At 46.6% G+C, this 12375-nt stretch overlaps 1 protein-coding gene across 1 annotated transcript in view; it reads left to right on the forward strand.

Moving 5' to 3' along the window:
• The window catches only part of Arfgap3 (ADP ribosylation factor GTPase activating protein 3), a 48402-nt gene that overhangs the window by 20519 nt on the left and 15508 nt on the right, over nt 1–12375 (forward strand). The window contains exons 6-9 of the mRNA XM_059246962.1: nt 1729–1816; nt 4791–4850; nt 8684–8730; nt 9514–9653. Of these exons, the coding sequence (XP_059102945.1) occupies nt 1729–1816; nt 4791–4850; nt 8684–8730; nt 9514–9653 (335 nt within the window). The remainder of the gene's footprint in view (nt 1–1728; nt 1817–4790; nt 4851–8683; nt 8731–9513; nt 9654–12375) is intronic.

Genomic DNA, 12375 nt, shown 5'->3' on the forward strand with positions numbered 1-12375 from the left:
CTGGATAGATGTTCAGATGGAGACTGGATAGATGTGCAGATGGAGACTCTGGATAGATGTGCAGATGGAGACTCTGGATAGATGTGCAGATGGAGACTCTGGATAGATGTTCAGATGGAGACTGGATAGATGTGCAGATGGAGACTGGATAGATGTGCAGATGGAGACTCTGGATAGATGTGCACACATGTCGCCTAGCTTCCCCCCCACACAAAGAATGTCTAGACAGTGACAACCTAGCTCAGCAAACACCCTCAGCATCTGACCTCGGTTTCTAAAGACTTATTTATGTGTATGTGTGAGTGTCTGCATGTATAGTGTGCAGCATGTGTGAGCCTGGTGCCTGCAGAAGTCAGAAGAGAACATCCCATCCCTTGGAGCTGGAATTCCGGATAGTTGTAAGCAGCCTGATGTGTGTGCTGGGAACTGAACCTGAGTCTCTACAGGAGCAGTCAGTGCTGTTAACCACTGAGTCGTCTCTCCAGCCCCTCAGATCCTGCTTTCTGATTTCATCTTCCAGCAGAGGAGCCAGGACTACCTGTAGAAAATGGCCACTGAGGTTTTCTGAGCCAGATGTGCAGACCATCTTGTAGAGCTAGAGCTAGAAAGTGAGGTGCGCTGGGGAGAACGGATGGGGCTTTGTCTGAAGGACTCATAGGCAGGCTGAAAGAGCCCCCGGTGCAGCAGTCGGAACCACGAAGTCAGTGTTTGGTTACCACCCTAAGAGTGTCTGTCATCAGGAGTCCATGTGACTTCAGGGAGTACAGCATGGGTGGGGGAGGGCCAGGTCTTCCTCTGGGATTCTAAGCTGTGTGTGGAGTCTCCAGGACATGGAGCTCTGCTGGCCTTTCCTCAAGTGCAGATGGAAGGAAACCGGCCCCCATCACCTTACCAACTCAGGGGGCTGTCTCCAGTGTTGAGTCGTGTTGACACAAGCAAGGGGAAAACCAAGCAGCTACGAAGCACTAGACAGCATCCTTCCAAAGCTTCCAGGCCAGCAGAAACGATCACAAGCTGCAGAGGCTTGAGAGCCCATTGTTGGGTCCCTGAGCGGCCCCAGGGGAGGAGGAAATTGTCATGGATGCAGTGCCCCTAAAGAGCCTGTCCTGTCTGATCATTTCCTACTTTGACAGGTGTGCAGAGGAGCCTGGGTACATAGAGTGTTCTGTATGATCTGGATCAGTTTTGCATAAATCTGAAATCATTCCAGCTGGGTGTGGTGGCTCACGCCTTTGATCCCAGCACTCAAGAAGCAAAGGCAGACAGATCTCCTTGAGTTTGAGGCCAGCCTGGGCTACATAATGAGACCCTGTCTCACAAAAACAAAAATTCCAAAATTTACACCCTAGGGAAGAGGCTAGGAATGTAGCTCAGTTGGTAGAGTGTTTGCTAGAGCATACACAAAGCCCTGGGTTCTATCCCGACCTCATAATCTAGATGCTGTCTTGCACATCTGTAATCCCAGCACTGGAAGGTGAAAGGAGAAACATCAGAAGTTTAGGATCATCTTCTGCCACAGTACCAAGTTCTAGGTCAGTCTGGAACTCATGAGACTCTGTCTCCAAAAAAAATGGTGGGTAAAGTGAGACATTTGAACATTGAGGCGTGGCTGAGTCTCGCCACAAGCCCATGCTCAGAAGGGGCTCCTGCGCTGCCGCCCCCCAGGCCGGTTTGCTGTTAGTGATGAGTCCTTGCTTTCCTGCTAAAGACCTCTCTCACCCCGTGCAGGTCCCTGGGACCATGCAGCCGTCGGCACAACCAGAACCAGCTGCTGTAACACCGTGGGCCATGGAAACGACTCCCGAAAAAGATGAAGGTGGGGTTCATGAAGTCAACAGAGAATGCTGTTCTGTGGTCTAGTGGCCAGGATGAAACTACTAAAGTTAAAATGGAAACCCTTTTGTGTTAGCCGATGGACTCAAAAGACATTCTAAAAGGTTCCCATCAAGATGTTAACTAGAGAATAGGATAACTGGATCATTAGTTTCTGCTTGGATACAGTATTGAAATGTGGACTTTTAAAGTAGAAAACAAGATTTCAGGGTTCTTTTTTAAATTTAGTTTAAAGAAATTTTAAGGCAAGGTCTCACTTTGTAGTCCTGGCTGTCCTGGAACTCTCTGTGTAGACCAGGCTGGCCTCAAATTCTCAGATATCCATCTGTCTCCGCCTCTGGAGTACTGTGATTAAAAGTATGTGCCACAGTGCCTGGCTAAGATTTCAGTTTTAAAACTGTTAAATAAGTATTTCACAGTTAATAAGTCACACACCCTTGGTGATTATATTGTAGAACTTTATTTATTTGATGGTTTTTTGAGGTAGTCTCATGTAGCCTAGGCTGTCCGAAAATTCACTGAACTTCTGATCCTCCTGCCTCTATTTCCCGAGTGCTGGGATCACAGGTGTGCTCCACCATACCCGCTGTGTACTTATTGTAAGTATGATATCAATCACTTATGCATTAGAAATGACCTAGGTGCCGCACCTCTGTTCTAAAACTGAGCATCTTTCATCGGCCTGAATGTTGCAGTAAATTAACAATAAAATGTACCTCTGACAGTCAAGCAGAGAACTTGGGATGTGGGACCCAGGAAAGACGTGCTGGCTTGTGGAGGCTCAGCACCAGCCTTTGGGTTGGGGTGCAATAAGGCAATTTTGAAAATGGATGGCACTGTCTGTCATGGGAAGGGTGGTAGGAGAGAGCAACTCCAGAAGCCGTGGGTCATGGCTCTAAGGTAACCCCAGCATGGCTGCTTTTCATCTGTCTATGGTTTACAACCAGTGGATTCCTTTTTCTTTTCTTTTCTTTTCTTTTTCCTTTTTGGTATTTTGAGACAAGGTTTCTCTGTGTAACAGCCCTGGCTATCCTGGAACTCACTCACCCTGTAGACCAGGCCAGCCTTGAACTCACAGAGATCCACCTGCCTTTGCCTCCCAAGTTCTGGGATTAAAGATGTGCTCAACCACTGCTCGGCTATGTGGACTGCTTTTTTGTGTCCTGTGGTTGAGAAGCCTTGGAGAAAGACGGAGTCCAGCTTGGCATCCTCCCCCATTCCTGCCCTCCCTTCTCTCCTGGGGGTGCAGCTCCGGGTGCAGCCATTGGCCACGCCCAACACACTGCCTTCTGTACTTTGTCTCCCTGTTAGCAGGTACACCCTGTTTTAGAGATTGCTGTGTCCCGTTGGGTTGCATGTGACATGTGTCCAGTGGGAGAGAGCTGTATAGTACATGTGCCTGCCATGTGCAGTATAGGTAACTCAGTACCTTACACACACTGAGAGGCAAAGTCAGGAAGGTCAGGATTCAATGTCATCCTTGACTACTTAGGGAGTTCAAGGCCAACCTGAGCTATATGAAACCCTGTCCAAAAAAAATTACAAAGTAGAATTCTAAATGGTAGCAGTTGAAAAGACCATTAATTTTCATTTTAAAAAAACATTGTTTTACCAGGCAGTGGTGGCACACGCCTTTAATCCCATCACTCGGGAGGCAGAGGCAGGTGGATCCCTGTGATTTCGAGGCCATCCTGGTCTACAGAGCGAGATCCAGGAAAGGCTCAAAGCTACACAGAGAAACCCTGTCTCAAAAAACCAAACCAAAACAAACCAAAACAAAAACCATTGTTTTAAACATGCATTTGCATTTTTTTTTTTTTTTTTTTTTTTTTTGGTTTTTCGAGACAGGGTTTCTCTGTGTAGTTTTGCGCCTTTCCTGGAACTCGCTTTGTAGACCAGGCTGGCCTCGAACTCACAAAGATCCGCCTGCCTCTGCCTCCCGAGTGCTGGCATTTGCATTTTAATGGACTTTTCTTGTCTTTTATTTATTTATTTTATTTTATTTATTTATTTATTTTTTTTGAGACATGGTTTCTCTGTGTAGTTTTGGTACCTGTCCTAGAACTCACTCTGTAGACCAGGCTGACCTCGAACTCACAGAGATTCGCCTGGCTCTGCCTCCCGAGTGCTGGGATTAAAGGTGTGTGCCACCACCGCCCAATGTCTTTTTCTTTTCTTTTCTTTTCTTTTCTTTTTTTTTTTTTAAGACAGGGACCTACCTGAGTAGCCCAGGTTACCTCACATTTGCTGTGTAGCTGAGGATGACTTTGTACTTCTGGTTGTTCTGCCTCCACCTCCTGTGTGCTGGAGGACACCAACATGCCCGGCTGGAACAGCAGGTTTCAATCGAATTGCTTGTGGCAGGGAGCGGGTTGTAGGGAGACTGGTAATGGATCCAGGGGTCTAGTTGGATAGGGGAATGACTGTCCTGCTTTACAGCATCTTAACTACAGCTGTTCACATTGTCCTATAGTAGAGAGGTTTCACATGTGTCTAACACAGAGAGGTGGTAGTGTTTGATATGACACATGACCACTACACACTGTACACATTGTTGAAATGTCACAGTGTGTCTCATAAATATTATTATATGTCAACTGGAAAGAAAAAAAATATATTTAAAAAAATGAAGATCCACAAGGTGGCACACATCTTTAATCTCAGCACTCTGGAGGCAGAGGCAGACGGGTCTCTGTGAGTTCGAGGCCAGTCTGATTTACATAGTGAAACCCTGTCTTTAAATGAAAATGAAAGGGGTGGGGATGTAGCTCAGTGGTAGAGCTTGGCCATGAGCACAGTAAAAATGGAATGACGAACTAGATCATTGAGCTAAAAAGCAAGGTGATTGCCATCCCCAGGTGAGAAACCCAGGACTGAGCAACGTGGAATATCTCACACTCAAAGGCAAATTTGCCAGGTGTGTTTTCTGCTTTAACGTCGGTGTTTTCCATTTTCAGGTGGACCAGAACAAGGGCCAAGTGTGGAAGGTCTGAACGCCCCAGGGAAGGCTGCTGTAGGTAATATGCTGAGGGCCCGGGATCCATCTTTGAATTCTGCCAGCCTCAGTTGTAACATTGTGACTGAACCCAAAACTGAGTTTTACCAGGCAAAGCTGCTGCAATTTCATGTAGCCCTTGTGGCTGTGCACCTTGCAAAGGCTGGTTCACAAACATGCCCACGCTAGCCGAGCTCAGAGCCCGGGCACCATCCTCCATCAGACACTCAGCGTTTTCTCGGTGTTCTGAACTTCAAAGCAGTGTCTCATTTTTAAGGGATTATAATCTGATATTGATGTGTATTGCATTTTTATGTATTGGAAAGTAGCCACACTGATGGAAAATAACTAAACCTTCTGGACCTTTTCATTATCTCTCAAACTCCTCAGAGGCAGGAACAGGTTCTAAGACAGGTGCAGTAGGAGTTTAAAGCAGAGCAATGGAAGAAGAGAGTTCCCCGCGCGGGTATCCTTTCACACTACATGTCTATCACTCTTCTCTTCTTAGGGCCGAAGATTGCAGTCTGCTGCACTAGGGGATTTGCATGCTTTTTTATTCCCACCATAGAAGTGTGCCGTGCGTGCGTGTGCGTGTGTGTGTGTGTGTGTGTGTGTGTGTGTGTGTGTGTGTGTGTGTGTGTTGGAGTGGAACCAGGGCTTCATGTATACTAGGCAAGGGCTCTTACCACCAAGCTGTACCCCGAGCCCAAGGCTTTATTCTCCCTGGGTCACCAAAACATAATTCTAAAACCAGAATATATAACTGTGTATTGAAAATGACTCAGAAAAGCCGGGCAATGGTGGTGCACACGTTTAATCTCAGCACTCGGGAGGCAGAGGCAGGTGGATCCCTGTGAGTTCAAAGCTAGCCTGGTCTACAGAGTGAGTTCCAGGGTAGCCAGGTCTACACAGAGAAACCATGTCCCCCCCCAAAAAAAACAAAACAAAACAAAACAACAACAAAAACAAAACCTCAGAAGTAGTATTTTAAAGAAACACTATAAAGCATGTATTTTTGTGAAATTTATAAATCACAGGATACTTCTTGTGTCTCAGTGGCTGGATGATAAGATCTGTGTATAAGTCAGTAGGAAAAGCCCAGCCCAGGCTTTAGTTACAGCACAGAGCTGGGCCATTTCCTGGTTTTGACTTTATTTTGTTTTAGTATCTATGTATTTAATTTTATGTGTCTGGGTATTTGGCCTGCATGTGTGTCTGTGCACTGTGTGCACGCAGAAGCCTACAGAGGCCAGAAGAAGGGTCAGATCCTCTGGAACTAGAGTTACAGATGAGTGTGAGCCGCTATGTAGGTGCAGGGATTCAAACCCAGGTCCTCTGCAAGAGCAGCTAGTGCTATTAACCACTGAGCCATCTCTCCAGCCCCACTTTCCTGTTTTTAAGAAGCTGATGCTATCTCAGTGGTAGAGCACTTGCCTGCTGTCGAAGCCCTAGGAGTGATTGCCAGCAGCACCAAGCAGTGGTGATGGTGGTGGTGATGGTGGTGATGGTGGTGATGGTGGTAATGAAGATGATAGTAAGAATATGTTTTGGGTTTTTGTTTCATTTTGTTTTTTGTTTTTCAAAACAGAGATTCTCTGTGTAGTTCTGGCCATCCTAGAACTCTCTCTGTAGACCACACTGGCCTCGAACTCACAGAGATCCGCCTGCCTCTGCCTCCCAAGTGCTGGGATTAAAGATGTGTGCCACCCCTGCCTGGCAAGAATGTGTTTTTATAACTTGGTGACAGGGCACTTACCTAGCATAGATAAGGCCTTGTGTTCTAACTCTAGTAACAAAACCATAAATGGACTAATAATAAATAACACACAGAGAAAGGAGCAGGGATGTGCTCAGGAGTAGGGTGCTTGCTTAGTACTGCCGCAGCCCTGGTTCACTCCCCAGCACCAAACTTTAGAAAAAAAGAAAAGAAAACCAAAGACGGGCACAGTCACTGCCTGGTTGTCGGGGCACTGGAGTAGAGGAAAGGATCTTGACGGGAGTGGGAGCTCATTGCCTGAGGTCATGACCTGGCACACTAGCCCAGCTCTGGGGCTCCCCTACCCCAGACAATGCAGTCCTCTCCTTAATCGGATGAGGCTCCACAGAAAGAACAAAGTCTGCCGGAGCTGGGGCCAGAGAGCCATGGTTTTTAATCACATAGGAGTGATCTGAAGGTTGAAGTTGGAGGGATGCCAGGCTCTCACTGCCATCCCTGGCAGCGTCACCTGGGAGCAAATGACAGAGGTGGCCAAAACCCATCACAGAATGTCGCTGAAGCCCAAGGCTGGACAGAGCTTAGATGGCACAGGGTGGGGCAGCGCTTCCAGGGGCCACAGATAGCAAACAAGGCCCAAGGTAGCAACAGGCGTCAGGAGGCCGAGAAGGCATGCAGGGAACAGGGGCGGGAGAGGTGACCCAGTGGTGAGATCACTGGCTACTCTTGCAGAAGACCTGGGTTCAGTTCCAGTCTGTCACCCTAATCTCGGACGATCGGATGCCTTCTTCTGGCCCCTGTGAGCACCAGGCACACAGATGGTACACAGGTATACATGCAGGCCACACCCACACATGAAATGGAAAAAGGAACCACAGGAGCAGGCTGGCTTCTCGGCTGAGAAAGATAAAGGAACGCTCAGCTGCCTCCCGGAGAGTGAGTAAATGAGAAGGCAGGGTGGTGGCCCTGGGGAGAGCCTCAGAGCAAAGGCACCTTGGTCAGTGTCAGCTTGAAATGTACAGCACTGTCCTGCTGCGGTCAGGCGGGGGCAGTGGACCCTCCTGGAGAGGGACTCTGAAAACAAAACAAAACAAAATAGGCACGTACAATCTGTATCTGTGCAGACTGTTTACTTAAGGGTGTTGGATTTCTATGTCAGACATCGAGAGGTCACATGTTCTCACCTGTTTAAGAGAGGGACTTTTGGATTCTCAGGTGCTTTGGAACATAACATAACCATGTAGTCTTTGAGTGTCACAGCGCTTTAGGTCTGATAAGGAAGTGTGATAAAAATGGTTCCCCCAAGAAAGGGGTCCAGGGACCTTGCAGATATGGGGGAGCAGGACAGTAAGTGTTGAAGGGTTGACATCAAGCTATGTCACACAGAGAAAGGACCCCAAGCCCAGGCCTCTTCTCACCTGGGTGACAGCTGTGCTTTAGAGTTCTTGATGCATATAATTCAATAGGAGAGTTTTTTCCTTTTAAAATTATTTTTATTACATTTTATTTATCTGCGGAGTGGGGTACATGTTATGGCATGTGTATGGAGATCAGAGGACAACTTGCAGGAGTCCACCATATGGGTCCTGGATTCGAACTCAGGTCATCAAACTTAGCAGCAAACACCTTTACTCACTGAACCATCTCACAGAAGAGTGTTTTTTAATTCTTTTTTTTTCTTTTTTTTTAAGGTTTTATTATTTATTTATGTATATGAGTGCTTTATCTGCATGTACAACTTTATACCAGAAGAGGGCATCAGATCCCACTAGAGATGGTGGTGAGCCACCATGTGGTTGCTGGGAGTTGAACTCAGGACCTCCTGAAGAGCAGGCAGTGCTCTTAACCACTGAGCCATCTCTCCAGCCCCAGAAGAGTGTTTTTAAATGCTTGTGGAAAAGTAGGTCCTGGGACAAGCTCCGACTCTGTTTCTCTAGTGTGGAACTCAGAGCTCTGAGTTGGGGTGGTGTACAGTTGTACCCTGACTCCATACTGATGAAGTGCTGGTAACCTGAGAACATGCCGAGACCCGAGTTTTCTAGACCGTAGACAAGGCATCTTATTTATAAGACACACTAGACTAGGAAAATGATGTATGATTTCTACCTTCTGACTCTTTATTATTTATTTATTTTTGACAGAAGTTTCATCTATTATAAAAAAGAAACCAAATCAAGCAAAAAAAGGAGTGAGTATTATATTATGTAAAAAATACAGGAGCGGGCTCTAAAACTAGAGATCCTGTGCTCTGTTTTTAACTGGAATATACTCATTGCACATGGTACTGGCTTTCATAAACCAGTATGGTGGTACATGTCTTTAATCCCAGCACTCAGGAGACAGAGGCAGGTGGATCTCTGTGAGTTGGAGTCCAGCTTGGTTTACAGAGTGTGTTCCAGGACAGCCAGGGCTACATAGTGAGACTATGTCTTAAAAAAGAAAAAAAGAAAGAAAAATAAAAAAGCTATGTTGGGATCCTATCTCACCCTAATCAGAGAGTATTCTTACTTATTTTGAGCCATAATATAATAAATGTGGCTTTTCTGTTCAATGAGTATTATACTTGGTATTTTGAGAAAACCTTGTTTTCTGCCTGTGACCAAATGGAAAAACTTGCAGCTGAGATGCCCTGAGAGTTCTCTCCTGCTGGTGATTCTGAGGGACATCTCTGTCCTGTGAGGACCAGAGGGTGGTTTTATGAAGAATTCTCCATTCCACCAATGCCACAGTGTCACCCCTGCAGGCAGGGGTTGGGGTGGGAGCACCCCCACCTCCCCTGCTCCCCTCACTAGGCAGTCCTGGCTACTGCCTTGAATCCCATGAATTCTATGCACTTCCTTCAGACTGCCGGCCTCACAGAGGGAACTAAGGCAATGCTTGTCACAGGCCCAGCAGGCCAGGGATCTCCGAGTATACAGCTGCAGTTACAGGTTTTAACTCTGGGTAGAATAAAATCTTACATATGTTCCAGCTTGGAGCCAAAAAAGGAAGCTTGGGAGCCCAGAAGCTGACGAACGCGTCCTTCACTGAGATCGAAAAGCAAGCCCAGGCTGTGGACAAGAGGAAGGAGCAGGAAGGCCTGGCCAGGGCCGCACCCAAGGAGGAGTCCCTGTGAGCCTTCTTTGCTCCCTTGACTCTGTAGGGAGGGAGTTGTCTGTGGTTGACTTGGGGTGTTTTCCAAACACCTTGTATTTTGGGTGAGCGTGCCACGCAGGGTGTAGTTTCCTGAGTTTGTGTCACACGGGCATGTGAGTCAGAAGGGACAGGACTGGTGGCTCTGGGGAGCAGCAGTGGGCCCTGGAGAGCCATGGGCAGGAAGGGCAGGTGTGGCAGAGTGTCGGGAGATGCCACTTCTTATCCAGGAAGGCAACAGAAAAGACAGGCTAGAGCAGAGGTTCTCCCTTTCACAGGAGTTGCCTAAGACCATCGGAAAACACAGCTATTTACTTTATAATCCATAATGGTAGGAAGATTACAGTTATGATGTAGCAATGAAAATAATTTTATGGTTGGGGGTCACCACAACATGAGGAACCATATTAAAAGGCTGCAGTGTTAGGAAGGTTGATAACCACCGGGCCAGTGGCACAGGACCCACTTGGCATGCATGAGGGTCTGCAGTCTTTGCCTAGCATAGAAGGACTGTCAGGAATGTGGGTAGGACACCAGCAGTTGTCGTGTTGTTGGTAGCAATGGGAAAGCAGCTGAGGCTTGGGCTGTAGCTCAGTTGTGGAGCACTTGCCTACAGTACATGAGAGCATTCACATGGCATGATGCGTCCTCATAGCAGAGTAGAAGGAACCTGAATGTGTCTCCTGTGAATAAGGGATGTGGTGTGTTCTCACAGTGCGATTTGATTGAGCTGTGAAAAGAATGAATACACGGATGTACATTGAAAGTTTAAGCAAAAAAAGAAGACACACGCAAAACTACACAGAGTGTGATTCTCCCCATAGGAGATGTCCAACAAGCAGATCACAGGTAGAGGTCGCGGAGGGAGAGCACATGCTACCAGGGCAGAGGGAAAGGCAGCAGGGCCCTGGGTTTTATGTTCGTTTGTTTTGTTTCTTTTAATGTATCTATCTATGTGTGTATGCACACATACAGAGTCACTACATGTGTGGAGGTCAGAGGACAACATGGCAGGAGTAGGTTCTCTAGTTCTACCATGTGGGGTTCAGGGATCAACTCAGGCTGTCACACCAGGCAATCCCTTCCCCCACTGGCTGGGGAGCTATGTGGACCATCTTCTGTGATGCTGGTTTCTGTGTGGACTGTCTCCTGTGGAGTCTCATTTATTTGTAGACTGTCTTCTGAAGAGTCTTGTTTCTGTGTGGACTGTCTTCTGTGATGTCTTGTTTTTGTGTGGACTGTGTCCTGTGATGTTTTGTCTCTGTGTGAAGTGTCTTCTGTGGAGTCTTGTTTCTGTGTGGACTGTCTTCTGTGGTACTTGTTTCTGTGTAGACTGTCTCCTGTGATATCCTGTTTTTGTATGGACTGTCTTCTTTGGTGCTTGTTTCTGTGTGGACTGTCTTCTGTGGTGATTTGTTCTGTGTGGAGTGTCTTCTGTGGAGTCTTGTTTTTGATTGGACTCTGTTCTGTGGAATCTTGTTTCTGTGTGGAATGTCTTCTGTGGTACTTGTTTCTGTGTAGACTGTCTCTTGTGATATCCTGTTTTTGTGTGTATTGTCTTCTTTGGTGGTTGTTTCTTTATGGACTGTCTCCTGTGATGTTTTGTTTCTGTGTGGACTGTCTGCTGTGATGTTTTGTCTCTGTGTGAAGTGTCTTCTGTGGAATCTTGTTTCTGTGTGGACTGTTTCCTGTGATGTCTTGTTTCTGTGTGGAATATATTCTCTGAAGTCTTGTTTCTGTGTGGAGTGTCTTCTGTGGAGTCTCTTTTCTGTGTGGACTGTCTTCTGTGGAGTCTTGGTTTTGTGTGGACTGTCTTCTGCAGTGATTGTTTCTGTGGGGACCATCTTCTTTGATGTCCTGGTTTTGTGTGGACTGTCTTCTGTGGTGACTTTTTCTGTGTGGAATATATTCTCTGGAGTCTTCTTTCTGTGTGGACTGTCTTCTGTGGAATCTTTTTTCTGTGTGGACTCTCTTCTGTGGTGCTTGTTTCTGTGTGGACTGTCTCCTGTGATATCCTGGTTTTGTGTGGACCATTTCCTGTGGTGTTCTGTTTCTGAGTGGGCTGTCTTTTGTGGTGATTGTTTCTGTGTGGAATATATTCTCTGAAGTCTTGTTTCTGTGTGTGGTATCTTCTGTGGAGTCTCTTTTCTGTGTGGACTGTCTTCTGTGGTTATTGATTCTGTGTGGACTGTCTCATATGATGTCCTGGTTTTATGTGGACTGTCTTCTGTGGTGATTGTTTCTGTGTGGAATGTATTCTGTGGAGTCTTCTTTCTGTGTGGACTGTCTTCTGTGGAATCTTTTTTCTGTGTGGACTCTCTTCTGTGGTGCTTGCTTCTGTTTGGACTGTCTCCTGAGATATCCTGGTTTTGTGTGGACCATTTCCTGTGGTGTTCTGTTTCTGAGTGAGCAGTCTTCTGTGGTGCTTGTTTCTGTGTAGACTGTTTCCTGTTCTGTTTTATTTCTGTGTAGACCATCTTCTGTGATGTCCTATTTCTGTGTGGACTGTCTTCTGTGGTGTTTTATTACTGTGTGGACTGTCTTCTGTGGTGTTTTATTTCTGTGTGGACTGTCTTCTGTGGTGCTTGTTTCTGTGTGGACTGTCTCCTGTTCTGTTTTATTTCTGTGTAGACCATCTTCTGTGATGTCCTATTTCTGTGTGGACTGTCTTCTGTGGTGCTTGTTTCTGTGTGGACTGTCT

This window comes from Peromyscus eremicus, chromosome 20 (genome assembly GCF_949786415.1).
Source record: "Peromyscus eremicus chromosome 20, PerEre_H2_v1, whole genome shotgun sequence".
Classification (NCBI taxonomy): domain Eukaryota; kingdom Metazoa; phylum Chordata; class Mammalia; order Rodentia; family Cricetidae; genus Peromyscus; species Peromyscus eremicus.